The sequence below is a fragment of the Melospiza melodia genome, chromosome 30, assembly GCF_035770615.1.
Source record: "Melospiza melodia melodia isolate bMelMel2 chromosome 30, bMelMel2.pri, whole genome shotgun sequence".
In the NCBI taxonomy this organism is placed as follows: domain Eukaryota; kingdom Metazoa; phylum Chordata; class Aves; order Passeriformes; family Passerellidae; genus Melospiza; species Melospiza melodia.
This window is the reverse complement of record NC_086223.1, coordinates 2030140-2054319: the sequence shown is the minus strand read 5'-3', so window position 1 is coordinate 2054319 and position 24180 is coordinate 2030140. Positions and strand designations below refer to the sequence as shown.

Here is a 24180-nt window from a genome sequence, read left to right as displayed (position 1 = left end):
CTGCTCCAGAGGGCTGAGCTCATCCTGGGTGTCAGCTGCACCAGGAAAAGTGTTCCAGAGAGTTGGGCTCATCCCAAGTGTCAGCTACACCAGGAAAAGTGTTCCAGAGGGCTGAGCTCATCCCAAGTGTCAGCTACACCAGGAAAAGTGTTCCAGAGGACTGAGCTCATCCTGGGTGTCAGCTGCACCAGGAAAAGTGTTCCAGAGAGTTGGGCTCATCCCAAGTGTCAGCTACACCAGGAAAAGTGTTCCAGAGGGCTGAGCTCACCCTGGGTGTCAGCTACACCAGGAAAAGTATTCCAGAGGGCTGAGCTCATCCAAAGTGTCAGCTACACCAGGAAAAGTGTTCCAGAGAGCTGGGCTCATCCCAAGTGTCACCTACACTGGGACAACTGCTCCAGAGGGCTGAGCTCATCCTGGGTGTCAGCTACACCAGGAAAAGTATTCCAGAGGGCTGAGCTCATCCAAAGTGTCAGCTACACCAGGAAAAGTGTTCCAGAGTGCTGGGCTCATCCAAAGTGTCAGCCACACTGGTTTTAGAGAGCTGAGCTTGTCCTGGATGTCAGGACAACTATTCTAGAGGGCTGAGCTCATCCCTGTGTCAGCTACACTGGGACATCTAGTCCAGAGAACTGGGCTCATCCTGGGTGTCAGCTACACTGGGAAAAGTGTTCCAGAGAGCTGAGCTTGTCCTGGGTGTCAGCTACACCAAAACAAGTATTCCAGAGGGCTGAGCTCACCCCAGGTGTCAGCTACACTGGGACAACTGCTCTGGAGAGCTGGGCTCATCCTGGCTGTCAGCTACACTGGGAAAAATAAAAATGTTCCAGAGGGCTGAGCTCATCCTGGGTGTCATTTACACCAGGAAAAGTGTTCCAGAGGGCTGAGCTCATCCCAGGGGTCAGCTACACTGGGACAACTATTGCAGAGAACTGGGCTCATCCTGGGTATCAGCTACACTGGGACAGCTATTGCAGAGGGCTGAGCTCATGCCAGGTGTCAGGCACAGCAGGACAATCCCACTGAGATGTCCCCCTGCCACGCCAGGAGCTCTCCAGTGCCACCAGCCCTGATCCCCACCCCAGGGCAGCATTTCCAAGCACACAGCTCAGAGCATTTAATCCAAGCCCACACAAAGCTCCAGCTCCCCAGGCTGGCAGGGATGAGGGCAGTAGCAATAAGAAGGTGCCACGTGGAGAGCGTGGCAGTGCCACCCCTGCCCAGGGGCAGGCACAGAGAGGAGAGGGGATCCTGTTTTTCAGTGTCAAGGTTGGGGTAACGAGGCAGAGCTCTGCACAGAGATGATGGAGATGAGGAATTCCATGGTGGGATGAGCTTGGGGAGTGAGGTGATGGCACAGGTGACCTTACCTGCAAAGGACTCGGGTGGGGAGTAGAACTGTCCCTCGGAGAGGGCTCTGGGGTACAGCAGAGGCCTCGAGGCTGCAGCCTGGGCTGCCAGGAACCCTGGGGATGGGAGCACAAGGATTGAACACCTGGCAGGCTGTGGGACCCCAGCCCTGCCAAAACACCCTCGTGTTTTTCCCACTGACAGCAGCCAGCCTCAGCTCCTGTTGCCTCAGCTTTTGTCTGAGATGTTTTATCTGCCCCGGAGATCAATGGGCTCTTCTGCCTGTCAAATAATCCAAAGGCGATTAAGCATCTAATTAAATAAGAGCTTCCCCTGGAAGCAATTTGGAACCTGAGCCTAATCCAATAGAGGCATTAAACACTTGATCATTTTTCAATTTAAAGCCTCCTTGCAAGACCCAAACATCCTCTGGTGCTTTCCAGTCAGAGCACTTCTGATTGAGCCCAGCCTGACAAATGCTGTCCCTCTACAGTTTGGTGTCACTTCCCAGCCAGTGACTCCTGGGAGAGGGACAAAGCTCCCTAGAAGGACCCTGGAAGCCACAGGGTGATGTGTGAAGCATGAGGTCAGCCCCAATCTCTGCTCGGTGTGACCTCAGAGACCACAGAATTTCACAGCCCATCATTCACCCCGTGCCACAGAATGTGTCTGGGACTCCAGCAGCCCCCTCTGGAAAGGGCTCCAGCCAGATCCAAACACAGATATCAGGGACAGGGAGTCCAACACTCTGCCTGGCATTTGCCTCCCTGTTTTCCAAACACTTTTTCTCCAGCACGTCTGGCTGCAGGATTCAGCCATTGGGAAATCTGGCACATTTTTCTCCCCTCAATTAAAAGATGCTTTTTATAATCTGGTATTTTCTACCCCTGAAGGGACTTGTTGACCATAACAGATCTGAGTCAGGCTCTTCCCATCCCAGCCAGCCTTTCCCAGAAATGTCAGATCAAGGTGCTGCCAGAACAGGCCTGGTTGGATTTGCCCAACTCTTACCAGAGAGGAGCAAAAATACTCACATCGTTCCTCTTCTGCTTCCTGAGTAAGGACTTTAAAATCCAGGAACCAGGTCTCCAGCCAAGCAATGACAAATGAGACAATGGGAAGTAAATACCCAAAGGCCCCTTTGGTCAGAAGCTGTGTGAAAAGAACAGAAAACCCGGGGAATGACCCAAACAGGGAATAAAACATCACTGAGAAACCACAAAGCGACTTCCAGGGAAACCAACCTCGGAGAGGATGACCTTGACAATCAGGAAGGCACTGGACACCAGTGTGGTGACCTGAAAATGGAAGTGGACAGAGCTCAGATGGCTGAGAAGCCAAGGAGGGGAGGGAGAAACCCCCAGAGGAGAGGCTGGGCTGGCTCCTTACCGCGATGACCCACCAGTGGCGCAGGCGCAGCACGGCGTAGCCCAGGAGCAGCACCAGAAAGCGAAACAGAGCCAAGAGCTGCAGCAACAAACACCCAGCAACACCACTCAGCACTGCCCCCGGCCCTCTGCCAGCTGCTGGCAGGGCAGGGACACAGGGACAGACAGGTGCCAACCTCTGGGTCAAAGCTGCGCCACTCGCCGAGGTGGGCAAGGGGACAGCCCAGAGCCTGCCGGCCCCACTGAGCTCTGCAGGAGGCTGAGATACTCACAAAGATGTCAAAGAATGAAGTCTTGAATTTGTAGTTGATGATTTCATCCTTCAGGTTCTCCTTGATGCCCACCTTGGTCTGAGGGAGACAGGGAAGCAGGAAACTGGTAAGAAACTGATGGGAGAAGCAGCTGAGCAGTGCTCGGGGCTATGGCCAGCTCGGGGGATAAAAATGGTCCCACAGGCCCAGTGTGGGCTCCTCTGGCAGCACAGCACCAGGGAGGATCCCATGGCACATTTCCTGCCTGGATCGAACCCTGGGATTCACACCCAGGAGCATGAGTGGGGCAGGAGGGACATTAAATACCTTCAGGTGGGGCAAGAGAGACATTGAACATCTTAAAGTGGTGCAGGAGGGGCACTGAACACCTTCAGGAGGGACACTGAACGCCTTTAGATGGGACAGGAGGGACACTGAACACCTTTAAAGTGGGACAGGAGGGACCTTAAAGACATTTAGGTGGGGCAGGAGGGACATTGAACACCTTTAGATGGGACATTGAACATCTTTAGGTGGGACAGGAGGGATATTAAACATCTTTAGGTGGGACAGGAGGGACACTGAACACCCTTAGATGGGACATTGAACACCTTTAGGTGGGACAGGAGGGACATTAAACACCTTTATGTGGTGCAGGAGGGACATTGAACACCTTTAGAGAGGCAGGAGGGACATTGAACACCTTTAGATGGGACATTGAACACCTTCAGGAGGGACAGGAGGGACATTGAACACCTTTAGGAGGGACATTAAACATCTTTAGAAAGGCAGGAGGGACATTGAACACCTTTAGGAGGGACATTGAACACCTTTAGAGAGGCAGGAGGGACATTGAACACCTTTAGGTGGTGCAGGAGGGACATTGAACACCTTTAGGAGGGACATTAAACCCCTTTAAGTGAGGATTTCCAACACCCAAATCCTTGGCTCAGCACAGCCACCAGTCCCCCATCAGTCCCTGCCCACCTCATCCAGATTCCAGAGGAATGGGAGAAAAAAAAAAAAAGGAAAACCACAGGAAAAATGTTCCTCAGGAACCTTCACCAACACACTGAACACCTTCCTGTGAGGGCTGCCAAGGTCTGTGAGGAGCTGGGGGGATTTAAAAAGCAAAGCACTGAGGGGTCCCTTCTCCCTCCAGCTGCCTTCCCACAGCTCACAGCAGTGCTCCAGGAAATCTGAGGGAAGAAAGGAAGCAGCAGGATCAAACATGCTGGAAAAGGGGAAGGGAGAGGAGAGGAGGATGCACAGCCCAGGCTGCAAGAGGCAAAACCACCCTGGGATTGCCAGGAGTGTGGAAAAAAAAACTCATCCTGAGATAAGGCAGGGTCTGACAGCCCTGCTCCTGTGGCCACCATAAATCCTGGGAGGCTGGAATGGCTGTCTGGGAGGAAGTGCAGGGCTCAGGTAGCTGGAACAAATGCTTCACCTTTAGGCTATGGCCTTGGATGGAGCCCAGCTGGCTGGGAGCTGGCAGAGGCAGCAGCTGCTGGAGCTGGGGCCAGTCCTTGGCAAGCCAGGCTGGCCTGGCACTCCAAGGGCAGCACTGGGAAAGGATCCCTGTGGGTCAGGGCTTCAAACCCAGGGGGAAGAGAGGCAAAAACAGGGGGGAGAAGCTGGGCTGTGGCCATGAGACTCAAGCCAGCTTGGCTGAGTGGCCACCAAAATCCTCCTTTCCCCTTCTGGGGCTCCATGGGATGCTGCAGGGAGGAAGGGAGAGCTTTGGGTGAGGATTTTTGGGGAGTGTTTTGGCTGAGTGGCCACCAAAATCCTCTTCCCCCCTGTGTGGCTCCATGGGAAGCTGCAGGGAGGAAGGGAGAGCTTTGGGTGAGGATTTTTGGGAAGTGTTTTGTCTGAGTGGCCACCAAAATCCTCCCTTCCCCTCTCTGGGGCTCCATGGGATGCTGCAGGGAGGAAGGGAGAGCTTTGGGGGAGGATTTTTGGGGGTGTTTCTGGTGGATGAGCTGTGAGGAATAACCTGGTGGTGCCAATCCCTTCAGCACTGGGATTGGGAAGGGATCCCTCCCAGTCTGGGATGGGGTTTAACATAAAATAAAGGGACAAAAAGAGGGGGGTGAAGCTGGGCTGTGGCCACAGGACTTGGGGCAGCTTGGCTGAGTGGCCACCAAAAATCCTCTTCCCCTCTCTGTGGCTCCATGGGAAGCTGCAGGAAGGAAGGGAGAGCTTTGGGTGAGGATTTTTGGGGGGTGTTTTGGCTGAGTGGCCACCAAAAATTCTCTTCCCCTCTCTGTGGCTCCATGGGACGCTGCAGGAAGGAAGGGAGAGATTTGGGTGATGATTTTTGGGGGTGTTATTTCTGTTATTTCTGGTGGATTGGCTGTGAGGAATAAGTTGGTGGTGCCAATCCCTGGCAGAGGGGTGTCCTGGCACTCCAAGGGCAGCACTGGGATTGGGAAGGGATCCCTCCAAGTCTGGGATATATAAATATAAAACAAAGGGGCAAAATATAAATGTAAATATAAATATAAATATAATATAATCCTATATATATATAATATATACCTATATATATAATATATATACCTATATATACACCTAATATATACCTAATATAATATATATCTAATATATACCTATAAATATCATATATATACCTATAAATATCATATATATACCTATAAATATAACTAATAACATAAATATAAATATAAATATAAATATAATATAATCCTATATATATATATAATATATATACCTATATATAATATATATACCTATATATACACCTAATATATACCTAATATAATATATATCTAATATATACCTATAAATATCATATATATACCTATAAATACAACTAATAACATAAATATATAAATATATAAATATATAAATATATAAATATAAAATAGAAATTATAAAATAGAAATTATAAATATATTTCTAAATATAAATATAGAACAAAGGGGCAAAAAGAGGGGGGTGAAGCTGGGCTGTGATTTGCTGAATGACCACCAAGAGCCTCATCCCCAGCCCCTGACCCCGCAGGATGCTGCAGGAAGGATGAGACACTTTGAGGGGTGTTTTCAGCTCAAACACGGGCAGATGAAGCACCTGAGGCATCTCCCTGGCTCTCAGAGCACCCAGCCTGCACAATTAGTTTGCTTTTAACGAGGGGCAAATTGCTGGGGCTTATCTCCCAGCGAAAGGAAACGGTAAAAAAAAAAAAAAAATAAAAGAAAAAAAAAAAAGGCATTAGTCATGATATCAAACCGTTGCTCTTCATAACCAGGCAAATCAGCTGCTCTAATGGATTTAAATATGCAGCACTTCAGCTCAGGGGCCCAAATATCAGCACTTAGTCACTCATTAATGGCTACCTGCAGCACCCACGCTCGGCATCACCCTGGTGATGGTGACCGAGGCAGGATTATCTCCCGGGGGCTGCAATCTGGAGCTGCAGCAGCTCCCCTGAGGGGGACAGCGCCGGGACAAGGGCAGGGGGCCGGGGTCCAAAGGGGGCGGGCAGGACACCATCGGCACGGCTGGAATGCTGGCTGGGAAATGGTTTTTCCTAAAAGGGGGGGCTCTGAGCAGGGTCCGGGCAGTGTGTTAAGTGCAGGCAGCCAGAGATAAGGAGGGCAAGAGAGATAAGAGCAGCAGCAGGATGCAGCGCTGATAAAATGCAGCCCTAGAGCTCAGGGGGTTCTTTCTTTTCTATCTGTTCATCTCTTGCTCTGGGTGTTCCAGAGGAGGACATGGAGTACCTGAAACCAGCCAGGGCCGGTTCAGGGAGAAATCAAAACAAAATATAGCCCAGGGAGGGATTTGGACTTGGCGGGACTGAGGTAAATAAACTGGATTTGCCCTGTTATTGCAACACAGAGCAAACACAGCGGCTTGTGAGCTGCTTTGGAGAGAAGCAAACCACTCACAGCCCCCTCAACAGTCCCTTGGGAGGTGGAGCAGCACCTCCAGCTTCCCAAAGCTGAGATTAGCAGCAGAATTTTGGGAACAAAGCCCCTGGAGGATCCTCCCCTGCTCCTCTGATGCTCTGACAACACCGCAGCAGCGAACCCAGGGGAGCAGGAGGGGAATTTGGTGATTCCAGAGGCCCTGGATCCTGTTACAGCCCAACAAAGGGAGGTGTTAACAACCCTGGGCAGCCCCGGGGCAGGAAACGAGCTGGACTTTAGTTGATATTAAAGAACAGCGGCTCCTTGGCCAGCGCTGGGAACAGCAAACAAAGATCTGTCCCAGGAGTGCTGGAACAGAGCAATTAAGGCAGGGAAGCGAGTTTAAAAAGGGCAAAGATTCCCGGCTTTGCTTCCTCCGACTCACATTGAGCTCGATGATCCACAGCAGGGAGATGAAGAGCAGGTCGAAGGTGACGAAGAGGCAGAAGGTTCTCCTCACATCCGAGATGGCTTTTCTCTTCTCCGGGGAGAGGAAATAAGGGGAAAACCCCTGGCTCTGCGAGAGGGAGGAGCTGATGGAGGCGATGGCAGGGAGGCTTCGTTCCAGGTCGTGCTGCAGCTCCGGGGGCTTGCTCATCCTCCGGGGACATGGGCACACCAGGGCAGCGTCACCTGCAGGACACACCGAGGGCTTGTCACAGCCTGCTCCTGTCCTGATAATCGCAGAAAAATCAGAGACATCATCCCTGGGAGGGTGAGCAGAGCAGCTGTGGCTGTCCTTAGATCCCATGGAAGTGCCCAAGGCCAGGCTGGATGGAGCTTGGAGCAACCTGGGATAGTGGAAGGTGTGCCCCTGCCATGGTAGGGGTGGGAATGGATGAGATTTAATATTAATTTGTATTAAAGAATATGTGTTTCCATGCTTTAATACCGTGGCAGTAGGGAAAGGGGGCTCCAAAGCCCATGGAGATGCCAAGGCAGCATGGAAAGGAGCTGCAAACCCCATGAAAATGGTGTGGAAGAAGAAAAAGGGATCCCAAACGCCATGAAAACGTTGTGGAAGAAGAAAAAGGGATCCCAAACCTCATGGAGACACTGTGGACACAGGAAAGGAGCTGCAAACGCCATGAAAATGGTGTGGAAGAAGAAAAAGGGGTCCCCAAACCCCATGGAGACACTCTGGACACAAGAAAGGAGCTGCAAACCCCATGAAAATGGTGTGGAAGAAATGAAAATGGTGTGGAAGAAGAAAAAAGGGGTCCCCAAACCCCATGGAGACACTCTGGACACAAGAAAGGAGCTGCAAACCCCATGAAAATGGTGTGGAAGAAGAAAAAGGGGCTTCAAACCCCATGGAGACACTGTGGACACAGGAAAGGAGCTGCAAACCCCATGAAAATGGTGTGGAAGAAATGAAAATGGTGTGGAAGAAGAAAAAGGGGCCTCAAACCCCATGGAGACACAGGAAAGGAGCTGCAAACGCCATGAAAATGGTGTGGAAGAAGAAAAGGGGGCCCCAAACCCCATGGAGATACTTGGGACACAAGAAAGGAGCTGCAAACGTCATGAAAATGTTATGGAAGAAGAAAAAGGGGCCTCAAACCCCACGGAGACACTGTGCACACGGGAAAAAGGGTCTGAGGATGTGTTGGGAGCACTCCCTGAAATCATGGAGCCATCCCCACGGTTCCCTCTGCAGGGAAGGCAGAGCCTCAGGAGTTGGGCATCCCACTGGAACAGATCCCTGCCTGCACAGCCAGGAAAGAACCCTGGGGCTGATGGGCCTGGCAGAGCAGCAGGGAAGGAGCTGCTCTGGGTCCCAGGGGCAGGGAAGGAGCTGCTCCATGTCCCAGGGGGAAGAGGGCAGCAGGGAAGAAGGGAAGGAGCTGCTTCATGTGCCAGGGCCAGAGAGGCTGCAGGGAAGGAGCTGCTCTGTGTCCCAGGGGCAGAAGGGCAGCAGGGAAGGAGCTGCTCTGTGCTCCAGGGGGGAGAGAGGCTGCAGAGAAGGAGGGAAGGAGCTGCTCCATCCTCCAGGGGCAGGGAAGGAACTGCTCAGTGTCCAAGGGCAGGAGGGCAGCAAAGAAGGAGCTGCTCCATCTCCCAACAGCAGGGAAGGAGCTGCTCCATCTCTCAGGAGCAGGGAAGGAGCTTCTCTGTGTCCCAAGGGCAGGGAAGGAGCTGCTCCATCTCCAAGGGACAGAAAAGGAGCTGCCTCCTGTCCCAGTGTTAGGGAAGGAGCTGCTCCATGTTCCAGGGGCAGGGAGGCGGCAGGGAAGGAGCTGCTCTGTGTTCCAGAGGCAGAAGGGCAGCAGGGAAGGAGGGAAGGAGCTGCTCTGTGTTCCAGGAGCAGGGAAGGAGGTGTTCCATGTTCCAGGGGCAGAAAAGGAGCTGTTCCATGTCCCAGCAGCAAGGAAGGAGCTGCTCTGTGTTCCAGGGGCAGAAAGGCAGCAGGGAAGGAGCTGCTCAATCTCCCAAGAGCAGGGAAGGAGCTGCTCCCTCTTCCAGGGGCAGGGAAGGATCTGCTCCATGTTCCAGGGGCAGGGAAGGAGCTGCTGTGTCCCAGGAGGAGGAAAGGAAAACTGCTCCATCCCCCAAGAGCAGGGAAGGAGCTGCTCCATGTTCCAAGGGCAGGGAAAGGCAGCAGGGAAAGGAGGGAAGGAGCTGCTCCATGTTCCAGGGGCAGGGAAAGAGCTGTGCTGTGTTCCAGGGCAGGAAGGCAGCAGGGAAGGAACTGCTCCGTGTTCCAGTGTGAGGGAAGGAGCTGCTCCATCTCCCAGGGGCAGGGAAGGATCTCCTCAGTGTCTCAGGGGCAGGAGGGCAGCAGGGAAGGAGCTGCTCTGTGTCCCCGTGTTGGGGAGGAGCTGTCCCGTGTCCAGCCCCGCCTGGCAGTGCCGGGCACACGATCCCAGCACGAGTCAGGTGTTGGAAGGCCGGGGCTGTTTTCCTGCAGCCCCTGCCAACCATTGTGCTGGGATTTTTCCTCTCCGTCAGCGCAGCACAAGGAGGCCCCTGTGGGAAGGGAGGGTGACAGGCTGGGGACACAAACACAGAACAGGTCGGGCCAGGGATCTGTCACCTCCGAGTCACCCATGGTCAAACTCCTTCCCTGCTCGAGGATGTTGCCAAAAAAAAAAATCCCCCTGGATTGCTCTTGGCAGTTCTGTGCCTGCTGGGAAGAACCAGGGAGGTTTGAAAGCAGTGAGGTTTGAAAGCAGTGAGGTTTGAAAGCAGTGAGGTTTGAAAGCAGTGAGATTTGAAAGCAGTGAGGTTTAAACCAGTGAGGTTTAAACCAGTGAGATTTGAAAGCAGTGAGATTTGAAAGCAGTGAGATTTGAACAAGTGAGATTTGAAAGCAGTGAGGTTTAAAAGCAGTGAGGTTTAAACCAGTGAGGTTTAAACCAGTGAGGTTTGAAAGCAGTGAGGTTTAAACCAGTGAGGTTTGAAAGCAGTGAGGTTTAAACAAGTGAGGTTTGAACCAGTGAGGTTTGAAAGCAGTGAGGTTTAAACCAGTGAGGCTTAAACTAGTGAGATTTGAAAGCAGTGAGGTTTAAACCAGTGAGGTTTAAACCAGTGAGGTTTGAAAGCAGTGAGGTTTAAACCAGTGAGATTTGAAAGCAGTGAGGTTTAAACCAGTGAGGTTTAAACCAGTGAGGTTTGAAAGCAGTGAGATTTGAAAGCAGTGAGGTTTGAAAGCAGTGAGATTTGAAAGCAGTGAGGTTTGAAAGCAGTGAGATTTGAACCAGTGAGATTTGAAAGCAGTGAGGTTTAAACCAGTGAGGCTTAAACTAGTGAGATTTGAAAGCAGTGAGGTTTAAACCAGTGAGGTTTAAACCAGTGAGGTTTGAAAGCAGTGAGGTTTAAACCAGTGAGATTTGAAAGCAGTGAGGTTTAAACCAGTGAGGTTTGAAAGCAGTGAGGTTTAAACCAGTGAGATTTGAAAGCAGTGAGGTTTAAACCAGTGAGGTTTAAACCAGTGAGGTTTGAAAGCAGTGAGATTTGAAAGCAGTGAGATTTGAAAGCAGTGAGATTTGAACCAGTGAGATTTGAACCAGTGAGATTTGAAAGCAGTGAGGTTTAAACCAGTGAGGTTTGAAAGCAGTGAGGTTTAAACCAGTGAGATTTGAAAGCAGTGAGGTTTAAACCAGTGAGGTTTAAACCAGTGAGATTTGAAAGCAGTGAGCTTTAAAATCCCACTGGTGACACCCAGCAGAGTCCATGGAAAAAAGGAAAAATGTCACGAGGCTGTGCCCAGATCTGTGGGGAGTGGAAATCCCAAGGGATGCGCAGCCAGCAGGAGCACCGGCAGGAGCTGAGCACAGCCCAGTTTGGCCCAGTTTGGGCCAGTTTGGATCCCTGAGCCAGCGGTTTTTGCGTTGTGCTGGGGCTGGGAAGGGAACAAAGCTGGACTCCTGTCAAATCCCCGTTGTTCCCTCTCCGAGGAGCTGGGGAAGGAGTGGAATCCTTGTCACTTCGGATCAGGCGCTCCCTGCGCCGGGCCTGGCTGGAAGTGACAAAAGTTGGGGACATCTGTGAGGGATAAATAATGGATCCCCCCTGGCCGGGGCCGCCGCCGCCTCCTCCTCCCCTCCTACAGCACTTTGCACTTAGGCAGCCCCGCCCCGACTTTCAGAGCGCTTTAAAATCACCCGGAGAGGCCCCGGGGATGCCAGGAGGGGTCACAATGAGGTGCTGGGACACGGCAGGACATGGGGACAGCACGCTGGTGCAGCTCATCACCAACGCCAGCCTTGCCAAGGGGGGTTTGGGCTGTTGGGACGCTCCCAAACATCCAATTCCTGAGGGGAAAAAAAAAAAAAAAAAAATCTGAATTATGGGGAAAAGAGGAATGTGTGAATCCCAGACAAACCCTGCCTTGAGTGGAGCTGCTCCCTGTGGCAGCTGAGAGCTCAGAGCAGGGGCTGGGTGTGAGGGAACGTGCCTGTTCCTGGGTGACACATCAATTATTGAGCTCTGCTCCATTTTATGCATTCCAGCATCCTCCACACATGCCAGGAATGAGAGGGAGAAGCCCCAAGCTGTGCCAGGAGAGGGGCAGGGTGGGCACCAGGGGGGTTCAGCCACTGACAGGACAATCAGGGGCTCTGCAGGTGCTGTCAGAAACGGCGCGGAGGTGGCGCTTGGGGACAGGGGTGACACGGCTGCGTGTGACAGGCCTTGACCCATGGCAGGCTTGGGGAGGATGGAGGGCTCTGCCAGCCTGAATGATGCCAGGAGGGCATCCCAGGGAGGGGCAAACACTGCTGGGGGGCACCATGGGTGACAGATCACAGCCCTGGGGACACCCCGAGTGACACATCATAGCCCAAGGGACATTTTGTGAGGCAGATACATCCTGGAGGGACACCCCGAGTGACAAATAACAGCCTGGGGGACACCCCAAGTGACAGATCACAGCCTGGGGGACACCCCGAGTGACAAATCACAGCCTGGGGGACACCCCAAGTGACAAATCACAGCCTGGGGGCCACCCCAAGTGACAGATCACAGCCTGAGGGACATTTTGGGTGACAGATCACAGCCTGGGGGACACCCCGAGTGACAAATCACAGCCTGAGGGACACCAAAAGTGACAGATCACAGCCTGGGGGACATTTTGGGTGACAGATCACAGCCTGGGGGACACCAAAAGTGACAAATCACAGCCCACAGGGACACCCTGGGTGAGAGATCACACCCAGGGGACACCCCAGGTGACAGACCAGTGCCACCACCCCAAAACCTCATCAGCCCAGGGCCACCACATCTCAGTGCCACCATCAGCCCAGTGCCAGCACCCTAAACCATCATCAATCCAGTGCCAGCACCCCAAAACCCTGCCAGCCCAGTGCATCACCTCAAAACCTCATCAGCCCAGTGCCACCACCCCAAAACTTCATCGGCACAATGTCACCACAGCTCAGTGCCACCATCAGCCCAGTGCCACCACCCTAAACCATCATCAACCCAGTGCCACCACTCCAAAACCCTGTCAGCCAGTGCCAGCACCCCAAAACCACATCCATCATGAGCCCAGTGCCACCACAGCCCAGTGCCACCACCCTAAATCCAGTGCCAGCACCCCAAAACCACCTCCATCATCATCCCAGTGCCACCACAGCTCAGTGCCAGCACCCTAAACCATCACCGATCCAGTGCCAGCACCCCAAAACCCTGTCAGCCATTGCCAGCACCCCAAAACCACATCCATCATGAGCCCAGTGCCACCACAGCTCAATGCCAGCACCCTAAACCATCACCAATCCAGTGGCAGCACCCCAAAACCCTGCCAGTCCAGTGCCATCATCATCCCAGTGCCACCACAGCTCAGTGCCAGCACCCCAAAACCACATCCATCATCATCCCAGTGCCACCACAGCTCAGTGCCACCACCCCAAAACCACATCCATCATCATCCCAGTGCCACCACAACCCTGTGCCACCACCCTAAACCATCACCAATCCAGTGGCAGCACCCCAAAACCCTGTCAGCCCAGTGCCAGCACCTCAAAACCACATCCATCATGAGCCCAGTGCCACCATCATCACAGTGCCACCACCCTAAACCCAGTGCCAGCACCCCAAAACCACATCCATCATGAGCCCAGTGCCACCACAGCCCAGTGCCACCACCCTAAACCATCACCAACCCAGTGCCAGCACCCCAAAACCACATCCACCATCATCCCAGTGCCACCACAGCCCAGTGCCAGCACCCTAAACCATCACCAATCCAGTGCCAGCACCCCAAAACCCCATCCATCAGCATCCCAGTGCCACCACCCTAAACAACCATTAATCCAGTGCCAGCACCCCAAAACCACATCCATCATCATCCCAGTGCCACCACAGCTCAGTGCCACCACCCTAAACCCAGTGCAGCACCCCAAAACACCCAGCAGGATGTTAGCCCAGCTCCAGCAGGACACTGGCCAGCAAAACCCCCCCAGTGGCAGTGCCAAGGGACGTGCCAGCCCTGTCACCCCAATCCCTGTGTCACCCCTCCCTCGTTACTGACCCCGCTCCCCCTGAGGAGCTTTCCCCACCCCGTGACTCCACTTCTCCTTCCTCGCTTCCCCCCGGGCTCATGTGACAGCTCCTGCTGTCCCCTCTGCTGGGGACACCCCCAGGGGGACCCCAAAAACCCCGAGCTGGAGGAGCAGAGGGATGGGGATCCCCCCCCCCCATCCTGGGGTGTCTGAGCCCCTCGAAAACACCAAAAAAAAAAAAAAAAAAAAAAAGGCGATTTTAACCCAGATACTGAAACTGCAGCCAAAAATGAAACTGGGAAGGATCCAGCGGGGAAAAGCACTGGGGAAGGGTTGGTTCAGGACAAAGTGGGGACATGGGGACCCCTGGGGGGGACAGTAAGACCTTGGGGGGAACACCAAGACCCCCATGGGGACACTGAGACCCCCAGGAGGACACTGAGACCCCCCCCCCAGGAACCTGTTCCCTCCAGGAGGACACCAAGAGAGCCCCAGGAGGACACCAAGAGACCCTGGGAGGACACTGAGACCTCCAAGAGGACACTGAGACCCCCACGGGGACACTGAGACCCTCAGGAACCTGTTCTCCCCAGAAGGACACCAAGACACCCCCAGGAGGACACTGAGACCCCAAGGGGGACACTGAGACCCTGGGGGGACACCAAGACATCCAGGAGGACACTGAGACCTCTGGGAGGACACTGAGACCCCCCAGGAACCTGTTCCCTCCAGAAGGACACCAAGAGAGCCCCAGGAGGACACTGAGACCCCAAGGGGGACACTGAGACCCCAAGGGGGACACTGAAAGACCCCAACAGGACACTGAGGGACCCCCGAGAGGACACTGAGACCTTGGGGGACACCAAGACCTCCAGGAGGACACTGAGACCCCCCCAGGAACCTGTTCCACCCAAGGAGGACACCAAGACCCCCACGGGGACACTGAGACCCCCAGGAGGACACTGAGACCCCCTCAGGAACCTGTCCCCCCCAGAAGGACACTGAGACCCCCATGGGGACACTGAGACCTCCAAGAGGACACTGAGACCCTGGGGGGACACCAAGACCCCCAGAAGGACACTGAGACCCCTGGGAGGACACTGAGACCCCCAGGAGGACACTGAGACCCCTGGGAGGACACCGAGACCCCCTCAGGAATCCGTTCCCCCCTGGCACTGCAGGGAACCTCAGGAAGAGCAGCTTTGCCCCAGAGGCAGCTGTGGGATCCCCCGTTTCCCCCAAAAGCTCTGGGGTGACATTTGGGGCTCCCCTCACAACGCCCCAAAGGCAGCAGGAGGCACAGCCCAGCCCAGCCCAGCCAACATTTGGGGGTTCCAGGGCTGGGAGCCCCAAATTCTGGGGGTTGGGAGAGCGTTCACAATGGGGATTGGGGGTGGGATTTGGGGTTGGGATTTGGGCTGGATGTGGGGCTGGATTTGGGACTGGGTTTGGGTCGGGATTTGGGGCTCAGTTTGGGGCTGGATTTGGGTTGGATTTGGGTCAGGATGTGGGGCTGAATTTGGGCTGGATTTGGGGCTGGATGTGGGTTGGATTTGGGTCAGGATGTGTTGGGATGTGGGGCTGGATTTGGGTTGGGATTTTGGTAGGGATGTGGGGCTGGATTTGGGTCGGATGTGGGGCTGAATTTGGGTTGGATTTGGGATGGGTTTGGGCTGGATTTGGGTCAGGATTTTGGTTGGGATTTGGGCTGGGTTTGGGGCTGGATTTGGGGCTGGATGTGGTTCAGGATGTGTTGGGATGTGGGGCTGGATTTAGGTTGGATTTGGGTCGGGATGTGAGACTGGATTTGGGATGGGTTTGGGGCTGGATTTGGGTCAGGATTTTGGTTGGGATTTGGGTTGGGATTTTGGTCAGGATGTGGGGCTGAATTTGGGCTGGATTTGGGGCTGAATTTGGGTTGGAATTTTGGTTGGGATTTGGGGCTGGATGTGGGCTGGATTTGGGTCAGGATGTGTTGGGATGTGGGGCTGGATTTGAGTTGGGATTTGGGTTGGAATTTTGGTCGGGATGTGGGGCTGGATTTGGGTCGGATGTGGGGCTGAATTTGGGTTGGATTTGGGATGGGTTTGGGCTGGATTTGGGTTGGAATTTTGTTTGGGATGTGGGTCCGGATTTGGGTTGGATTTGGGTCGGATGTGGGGCTGGATTGGGTTGGATTTGGGATGGGTTTGGGGCTGGATTTGGGTTGGAATTTTGGTCGGGATGTGGGGCTGGATTTGGGTTGGATTTGAGTCGGGATTTGGGTCAGGATTTCGGTCAGGATGTGGGGCTGGATTTGGGTTGGAATTTTGTTTGGGATGTATGGCTGGATTTGGGTCGGATGTGGAGCTGGATTTGGGTTGGATTTTGGGTCGGGATGTGGGTCAGGATTTCGGTCAGGATGTGCGTCCGGATTTGGGCTGGATTTTGGGTCGGGATGTGGGGCTGGGAATCCAAACCGTCCCGGGGTGGTCCCGGCGCTTCCTCCACCTGCCCGGAGCCGCGGGAAGAGCCCGAGACCCCGGTACCGACCCATCCCGGGACCCCGGTACCGACCCATCCCGGGACCCCGGTACCGACCCATCCCGGGACCCCGGCACCGACCCAGCCCGGGACCCCGGCACCGACCCATCCCGGGACCCCGGTACCGACCCAGCCCGAGACCCCGCTACCGACCCATCCCGAGACCCCGCACCGACCCAGCCCGAGACCCCGCTACCGACCCATCCCGAGACCCCGGCACCGACCCATCCCGGGACCCCGGCACCGACCCAGCCCCGGGACCCCGGCACCGACCCAGCCCCGGGACCCCCGCACCGACCCAGCCCCGTGGAGCGCCGGATAACGGGACCGGTGCCGGGACCCCAGCGAAGCCCCGCGGCTGCCCGAGGCCTCCCCAGGCCGTGGGGCCCGGTGCGGGTAACCGGGCGCGAGGCCGGGACTCGCCGTGCCAGCCCCGTCCCGTCCCGCTCCCACCGGCGGTTCCGCTACCGGAGCGGCACCGAGGCTGCGCCAGCGGAGCGCGGCACCGACAGGGCCAGGAAGGGAGCGGAGCCCGCCCCGAATTGTCCCCGTGTCCCCCCCCTCCCCGTGTCCCTCCCTTGGTACCTCCCGGTGCCGGTGCCGGGTCCGGGTCCCGCCGGCCGCCGCTTCCGGGCCCGCCGCCACCTCTGACCCCGGAAGGGAAACTCCAGAGTGAGGCGGTGCCGGCAGCGACCATTGCCGGCCGCGGGGGGGGGGGAGCCGGGAGAGACCATTCACGGCGGGAGGGGGGGTCAGTGGGGCTGGGAGAGACCATTCCAAAGAGGGGAATCAGTGGGGTGAGGGCAAAACCATCCCTGTGTGGATGGGGGTGTGTCTATGGGGCGACCAAGGGAGAGACCATTCCCCTCCTTGGGGGTGTGCAGTGGGTCTGGGAAAGACCATTGTCCCCGCATGGGGGTGTGCAGTGGGTCTGGGAAAGACCATTTCCTTCCCTGGGGGTGTGCAGTGGAGTCTGGGGGAGACCATTCCCCAGTGGAGCGGTGTCCGTGGGGCTGGGAGAGACCATTGCGTGGTAGTGGAGGGGGAATCCATAGGGCTGGGAGACACCATTCCCCACATGGGGGGGGGGATCAGTGGGGCTCGGGGCAGACCATTCCCTGTGGGACAGGGGGGGCTCGGGACAGACCATTCCCTATGGGACAGGGGGGTATCCATGGGGCTGGAAGACACCATTCCCCACATGGGGGGGGGGGGATCAGTGGGGCTCGGGACAAACCATTCCATGGAACAGAGGGGTGTTCATGGGGCGCCCCCCCCCAAAGACCCCCCAGCCCCCCGAAACCACTCGGCACCCTCTGTACAGCCGTTTATTGCGGGCGGGGGGCTCTGCTCGCTCGGGGCCGGGGGGCAGCAGCCAGGGGGGGCCGCCAGCCCCCGGGGCTCCCATCCCCGGCTCCTCCATCACCGGCAGCTGGGGGGTGGGAGGGGGCGGCCGGGGCTGTGCGGGGGTCCCGGCGTGTCCCGGCACGGCCCGGCACGGCGCGGCACAGGGCGCACGGCAGGCGAAGCGCAGGCAGCGGGCGGGGGGCAGCCGGGGGGCACGGGCGAAGCTGCGGGGGCCGGCGGGGGGCCGGGCGGGGCCGGTGCCCGGTGCCCGGTGCCCGGTGCCAGCTAACTGGTGCCCAGCGGGAAGGTGGGCGAGTGGCGCTCGGTGCCGATGGGACGCGAGGGAACCTCGGCGAAGCCCACGTGTCGCCGCTCTGCGGATGGAACGGAGCGGGCTCAGCGGCGCGGTGGCACCGGGGACGGCGGGCATGGAGCGGGGCACAGCCCCCAACCCCCCCACGTACCCCCGGTGCCACCGTCCTGCTCCTGGCCCGGCTCGTCCTCGTCGCCCTCCGCGCCCTCGGGGTCCTCGGGGATCTCGGACACCGTCAGCGACTTCAGGTCCTCCTCGCGCTCGTCGATGCCGCCGGCGAAGGAAACCTTCTGCCCGCCTGCGGGGAGCGGCACGGTGCCACCGGGGACGCGACACCGAGCCCCGGTGCCCGCCCGGTGTCCCCGGAGAGTGAGCGGGCTGTCCGTGTGTGGCCCTGCCATCCCCTTCCTGCTGCCATCCTTGTCCCGCTGTCCCCATCCTCCCACCACCGTGTCCCCCTCACTGTCCCCATCCTCCTGCCACATTGTCCCCAACCATCCCCATCCCTCCACCACCCTGTCCCATCCTCCTGCCATCCCCCATCCTTGTCCCCCATCCCTCCACCACCCTGTCCTGCTGTCCCGATCCTCCTGCCAGCCCCATGTCCCTGTCCCCCATTCCTCCTCGTTGTCCCTGTGTGTCCCCACCATCCCCATCCTCCTGCCATCCCTGTCCTGCTGTCCTCATCTTCCTGCCACCTTGTCCCCCACCATCCTCACCCCTTCACCACCCTGTCCCACCTCCTGCCACCCCCACATCCTTGTCCCCACCATTCCAAGTCTCCATCACCTTGTCCCCTTGCTGTCCCAATCCTCCTGCCACCCCCCCATCCTTGTCCACCATCATCCCAATCCTGCTGCCATCCCTGTCCTGCTGTCCCTATTGTCCTGCCACCCTCAAATTCTTGTCCCCCACCATCCTCACCTCTCCACCACCCCATCCCCTTGCTGTCCCCATCCTTGTCCCCCATCCCTTGTCCCCTCACTGTCCCGCGTCCCCACCACCCTCATCCTCCTGCCATCCCCGTGCTGCTGTCCCCATCCTCCTGCCACCTTGTCCCCCACCTTCCCCACCCCCTCCACCACCCTGTCCCCATCCTCCTGCCACCCCCATATCCTCGTCCCCCACCATTCTCAGCCCTCCACCACTCTGTCCCCTCGCTGTCCCCGTGTATCCCCGCCATCCCAATCCTCCTGCCACCCCCATATCCTTGTCCCCCATCCCTCCACCGCCCTGTCCCCTCGCTGTCCCCATCCTCCCGTCTGCGCCATCACCTCCACTGTGTCTGTCCTGCTTCCATCCCTCTGCCATCCCACTGTCCCCCATCACCCCCACCCTCCTGCCATCCCCGTCCTGCTGTCCCAATTGTCCTGCCACCCTCATATCCTTGTCCCCCACCATCCCTGTCCCGCTGCCATCCCACTGTCCCCACGTCACCCCCACCCTCCTGCCGCGCCTGTCCCCTCCCATCCCGGTCCCTCTCTGTCCCCATCCCGTTACCTTTCCGCTTGTGCGCCTTCAGCCCGGCGGGGAAGTAGCTGCGCTCGGCTCTGCCCTGGCTCCCCGGGGCTGCCCGGGCGGGGGTCCATGAGCCCGGGCCACGGCGAGGCACGCGCGGCACCGGGGAGGCCCCGGGGCGGCACCGGCACCGCGTCACACAGCGGCCGGGGGTCCGCTGGCGTCACCGGCCCCGCGGGGGACAGGGACGCGTGGGCAGCGAGGACGGCGTGGCAGCCAGCCCGTGTGCCAGCCCTGGCATTGTCCCCGCGGGCTACAGGGGATGGTGACCCCCGTCCCCACCTCCCCGTGTCCCCCAGGCTCCAGCAATGCTGTCCCCGTGTACCCCGGGGTTCTTGTCCCCGTGTCCCCACATCCCCTGGGCTGAGAATCCCTGTCCCCGTGTCCCCACATCCCCTGGGCTGAGAATCCCTGTCCCCGTGTCCCCACATCCCTTGGGCTCCAGAATCCCCCTCCCCGTGTCCCCAAGGCTCTGCCATCCATGTCCCTGCATCCTTTGGGCTCCAGAACCCCCTTCCCTGTGTCCCCATGTCCCCAAGGCTATGCCATCCATGTCCCCACATCCTTTGGGCTCCAGAACCCCCTCCCGTGTCCCCATGTCCCCAAGGCTATGCCATCCATGTCCCTGCATCCCTTGGGCTCCAGAACCCCCTCCCCGTGTCCCTGTGTCCCTGTGTCCCCAAGGCAATGCCATCCATGTCCCCACATCCCTTGGGCTCCAGAACCCCCTCCCCGTGTCCCTGTGTCCCCCAGACTGTGGCACCAATGTCCTCACACCCCTTGGGCTCCAGAATCCCCCTCCCCATGTCCCCACATCCTTTGGGCTCCAGAACCCCTGTCCCCATGTCCCTGTGTCCCCAAGCTCTGCCATGCCTGTCCGCACATCCCCTGGGCCCTGGGAGGCCTGTCCCCATGTCCTAGTGTCCCCTGAGCTCCAGAATCCCTGTCCCCATGTCCCCAAGGCTCTGGCACCAATGTCCCCACATCCCCTGGGCTCCAGAAACCCCCTCCCCATGTCCCCAAGTCTCTGGCATCCATGTCCCCATGTCCCCAAAGTTCTGGCATCCATGTCCCTCATTCCCTGGGCTCCAGAATCCCCCTCCCCATGTCCCCAAGGTTCTGGCATCCATGTCCTTGTGTCCCCAAGGCTCTGGCACCAATGTCCCCACATTCTTTGGGCTCCAGAATCTCCCTCCCCATGTCCCCAAGGCTCTGGCACCAATGTCCCCACACCCCCTGGGCTCCAGAAACCCCCTCCCCATGTCCCCAAGTCTCTGGCATCCATGTCCCCATGTCCCCAAAGTTCTGGCATCCATGTCCCTCATTCCCTGGGCTCCAGAATCCCCCTCCTCATGTTCCCCACACCACCTGGGCTCTGACAGTCCCCTCCCCGTGTCCCCGTGTCCCCGTGTCCCCTCACCAGACTCGAGGCCGCTGTCGGGGTCGCAGCCATCATCGGGCTCCCCGTCGGAGCTGTCCCCGCCGCCCATGCCGCTCTCCAGGTGGGACTGCACGATGCGCTGCACGGCTGGGGACACGCCGGTGTCACCGGGGCCACCGGGAGCACCAGGCTGTCCCCGCGGTGTCCCCGCCGTCCCCGCGGGCGGTACCTTTGAGCGAGGGCGGGGTGTAGGCACACGGGTTGGTCCTCTTTGGTTTGAGCAGGCAGCCCTCGCCCGAGCGCTGCGGGGGGACAGGCGTCGGGATGGAGGGGGCCCGGTGTCCCCCAACGGGGGTCACCGAGGCCCCCCGGAGAGCCGGGGACCCCCCGGTGAGGTGGGGGCTGCGATGGGGGTGTCACCATGGGGGTGACACCCACCCCATCCCCGGAAATGAGGAGCCTGCAGAGGGGATGTGGCGCTGGGGACACCGTGATGGGACCCTGAGGTGGGGACCTTGCATTGGGGATGGGATATTGGGGACACCATCCTCAGGACCCCTCCGTGGGGACCCTGATCCTGTGTTGGGGACACCCATGATGGGGACATTGCCATGAGGATGTGGCATTGGGGGCACCCATGATGGGGACATTGCCATGAGGATGTGACATTGGGGACCCCCCATTATGGGGACATTGCCATGAGGACGTGGCATTGGGGACTCTCATGATGGGGACATTGCCATGAGGATGGGTGCCACGATGGGGACATTGCCATGAGGATGTGGCATTGGGGTTCCCACAATTATGGGGACACTGCCATGAGGATGGGACATTGGGGTCCCCACAATGGGGACACTGCCATGAGGACGTGGCACTGGGGACATTGCCATGAGGATGTGGCATTGGGGACCCCCATTATGGGGACTCTGCCACGAGGATGTGGCACTGGGGACTCTCATTATGGGGACACTGCCATGAGGACGTGGCATTGGGGACCCCCATTATGGGGACACTGCCTTGGGGATGTGGCACTGGGGACCCCCCATTATGGGGACATTGCCATGAGGATGTGGCATTGGGGACTCCCATTATGGGGACATTGCCATGAGGATGTGACATTGGGGTCCCCACAATGGGGACACTGCCATGAGGACGTGGCATTGGGGACTCTCATTATGGGGACACTGCCATGAGGATGTGGCATTGGGGACCCCCATGATGGGGACACTGCCATGAGGACGTGGCACTGGGGACACTGCCTTGGGGATGTGGCATTGGGGGTCCCCATTATGGGGACACTGCCTTGGGGACGAGGTTTTGGGCTGCCCCCGATGGCGACCCCGTTACGGACACCTCGTGTTTGGGTGTGGCACTGGGGACCCGGCGCTGGGGACACCGCGGGGGTGACCCCGCCACGGTCACGCGCTGCTCGGCACAAACCGCCCAGCCTGGCTCGGCTCCACGTCCCCATCCCGTGTCCCCGTCCCCGGCGCCGTGTGCCCGTGCCGGGAAGGAGCCGATAAGCTCCGGGCGCCGATAACGCCCCCGGGGGACACGGGACAGGGAGCGGGGTCGTGTCGGGGGTCCCGGCGTCCACTCACCTGGTAGGGCAGGTTCTCATCCTCTGTAGCAGCGGCGCCGGCCGGGGAGAGAAAGGTGAGCGGGACACGGGCGGAGAAAGGTGAGCGGGACATGGACCCCCCCCTCCAGGGGTTACCCTGCCCCCTCCGTGCCACCCCCTTCCTTGTGTGACACCCGGTGCCCTCCTTGCCGGACATCCCATTCCACAGGTGACACTGCATCCCGTGTCCCCTCCCTGCCACCGTGTCCCGTCCCAGACACCACGACAGCCACCGTGTCCCATCCCTGCCGCCGTGTCCCATCCCTGCCACCGTCCCCCGCCCCGTGTCGCAGCCCGGCGCCGCTCACCTGGGGACGAGTGTTCGGAGAGCTGGAAGAGCATGGCCGGCGTGGGCCTCCTCCGGCGGATCTGGGGCACAGATCCGGGGTGTCACCGCCCCGAGTCCCCTGTCCCCCTGTGCCCCAGGGACACGTGTGTGCCCGTGTGTGTGCGCCTGTGGGTGCAGGGCCACCAGCCCGCCCGGCGCGGGGTCCCCGCGGTGTCCCCCAGTGTGTCCCAGCCCCGGGCCAGCTCCTCCGGGGGGCTCCGGCTCCGGCGTGTGCTGGGGATGTCCCCTCGGATCGGGGACAACCGGCAGGGGTGGCTGCATTGACTCCCGGCGGGTTCTGTCCCCTTCATCCCATCCCTGTCCTCTGTCTCATCCCTGTCCCCGTCCCCCTGGCACAACTCTCCGTGTGCGGGGACCTTGGAGCTCTCTCGTCCTGTCCCCGTCCCTTTCTGCGTCCCCCACGCTGTCCCGTCCGCTCTGTCCCTCCCGTCCCATGCCCTGCCCGCTCCCATCCCCCTTGTCCTGCTCTGCCGGTCCCATCCTCCGCCTCCCTGTTGTCCCCTCTGTCCCTTCCGATCTCCCCCGGATCCTTCCCCTCCTTCCCTCTGTCCCCTCCCACCTGCCCCTTGTCCCATCCCCTCTGTCCCTTCCATCCCCTGCCTTGTCCCCTCTGTCCCCTCCGATCCCCCTTGTCCTGCTCTCCCAGTCCTGTTCTGTCCCTCCTGTCCCCTCCGATCCCCCTTGTCCCATCCCCTGTGTCCCACCGCATTCCCTCTGTCCTTCCATCCCCTGCCTCGTCCCCTCTGTCCCCTCCGATCCCCCTTGTCCCATCCCCTGTGTCCCAACGCATTCCCTCTGTCCCTTCCATCCCCTGCCTCGTTCCCTCTGTCCCCTCCGATCCCCCTTGTCCCATCCCTGCCTTGTCCCCTCCGATCCCCCTTGTCCTGCTCTCCCGGTCCCCTCCCGTCCCCCCCTGTCCGGTTCAATCCCCTTTGTCCCCACCCACTCTGTCCCCATCCCGTCCCCGCTGTCCCCGGGGCTCTCCGTGTCCCCCTCCCGTCCCGCGCGGTCATTCCGGGGGTCCCTCCTCGCCCCGGGGTTACGGGCGGCGCTTTGCCCCGAAAAGAGGGGAGACCCCCGGGCTCCCCTGTCCCCCGTCCCCTGTCCCCTGTGCCCTGTCCCCCGTCCCCTCACCATCTCCACGGCGCGGGGGTCCAGGTTGCTGGGGGGGGCGGGCACCGAGAACTGGATCTTCTTGCGCTCCTTGGGGTCCATGGTCACCGGAGCCGGTGGCGGGGGCCGGGGGCGGGGGGG

General features: G+C 58.5%; 2 protein-coding genes across 2 annotated transcripts in view; both read right to left on the bottom strand.

Moving 5' to 3' along the window:
- STARD3 (StAR related lipid transfer domain containing 3) overlaps positions 1–17032 on the bottom strand; it is a 28961-nt gene extending 11929 nt beyond the window's left edge. The window contains exons 1-7 of the mRNA XM_063179094.1: positions 16983–17032; positions 7313–7560; positions 3011–3088; positions 2740–2817; positions 2595–2648; positions 2385–2502; positions 1371–1466 (exon numbers count right to left, since the gene is read on the bottom strand). Coding sequence (XP_063035164.1) covers positions 1371–1466; positions 2385–2502; positions 2595–2648; positions 2740–2817; positions 3011–3088; positions 7313–7525 — 637 coding nt within the window. The 5' untranslated portion in view covers positions 7526–7560; positions 16983–17032. The remainder of the gene's footprint in view (positions 1–1370; positions 1467–2384; positions 2503–2594; positions 2649–2739; positions 2818–3010; positions 3089–7312; positions 7561–16982) is intronic.
- A 906-nt stretch (positions 17033–17938) lies between these two features.
- PPP1R1B (protein phosphatase 1 regulatory inhibitor subunit 1B) lies at positions 17939–24180 on the bottom strand. The gene is made up of 8 exons (XM_063179093.1): positions 24061–24180; positions 22886–22946; positions 22558–22580; positions 21186–21258; positions 20996–21103; positions 19558–19626; positions 18209–18355; positions 17939–18118 (listed from the first exon to the last, which is right to left on the bottom strand). The coding sequence occupies exons 1-8, from the start codon at positions 24139–24141 to the stop codon at positions 18030–18032; spliced, it is 651 nt and encodes a 216-aa protein (XP_063035163.1). The 5' UTR covers positions 24142–24180; the 3' UTR covers positions 17939–18029.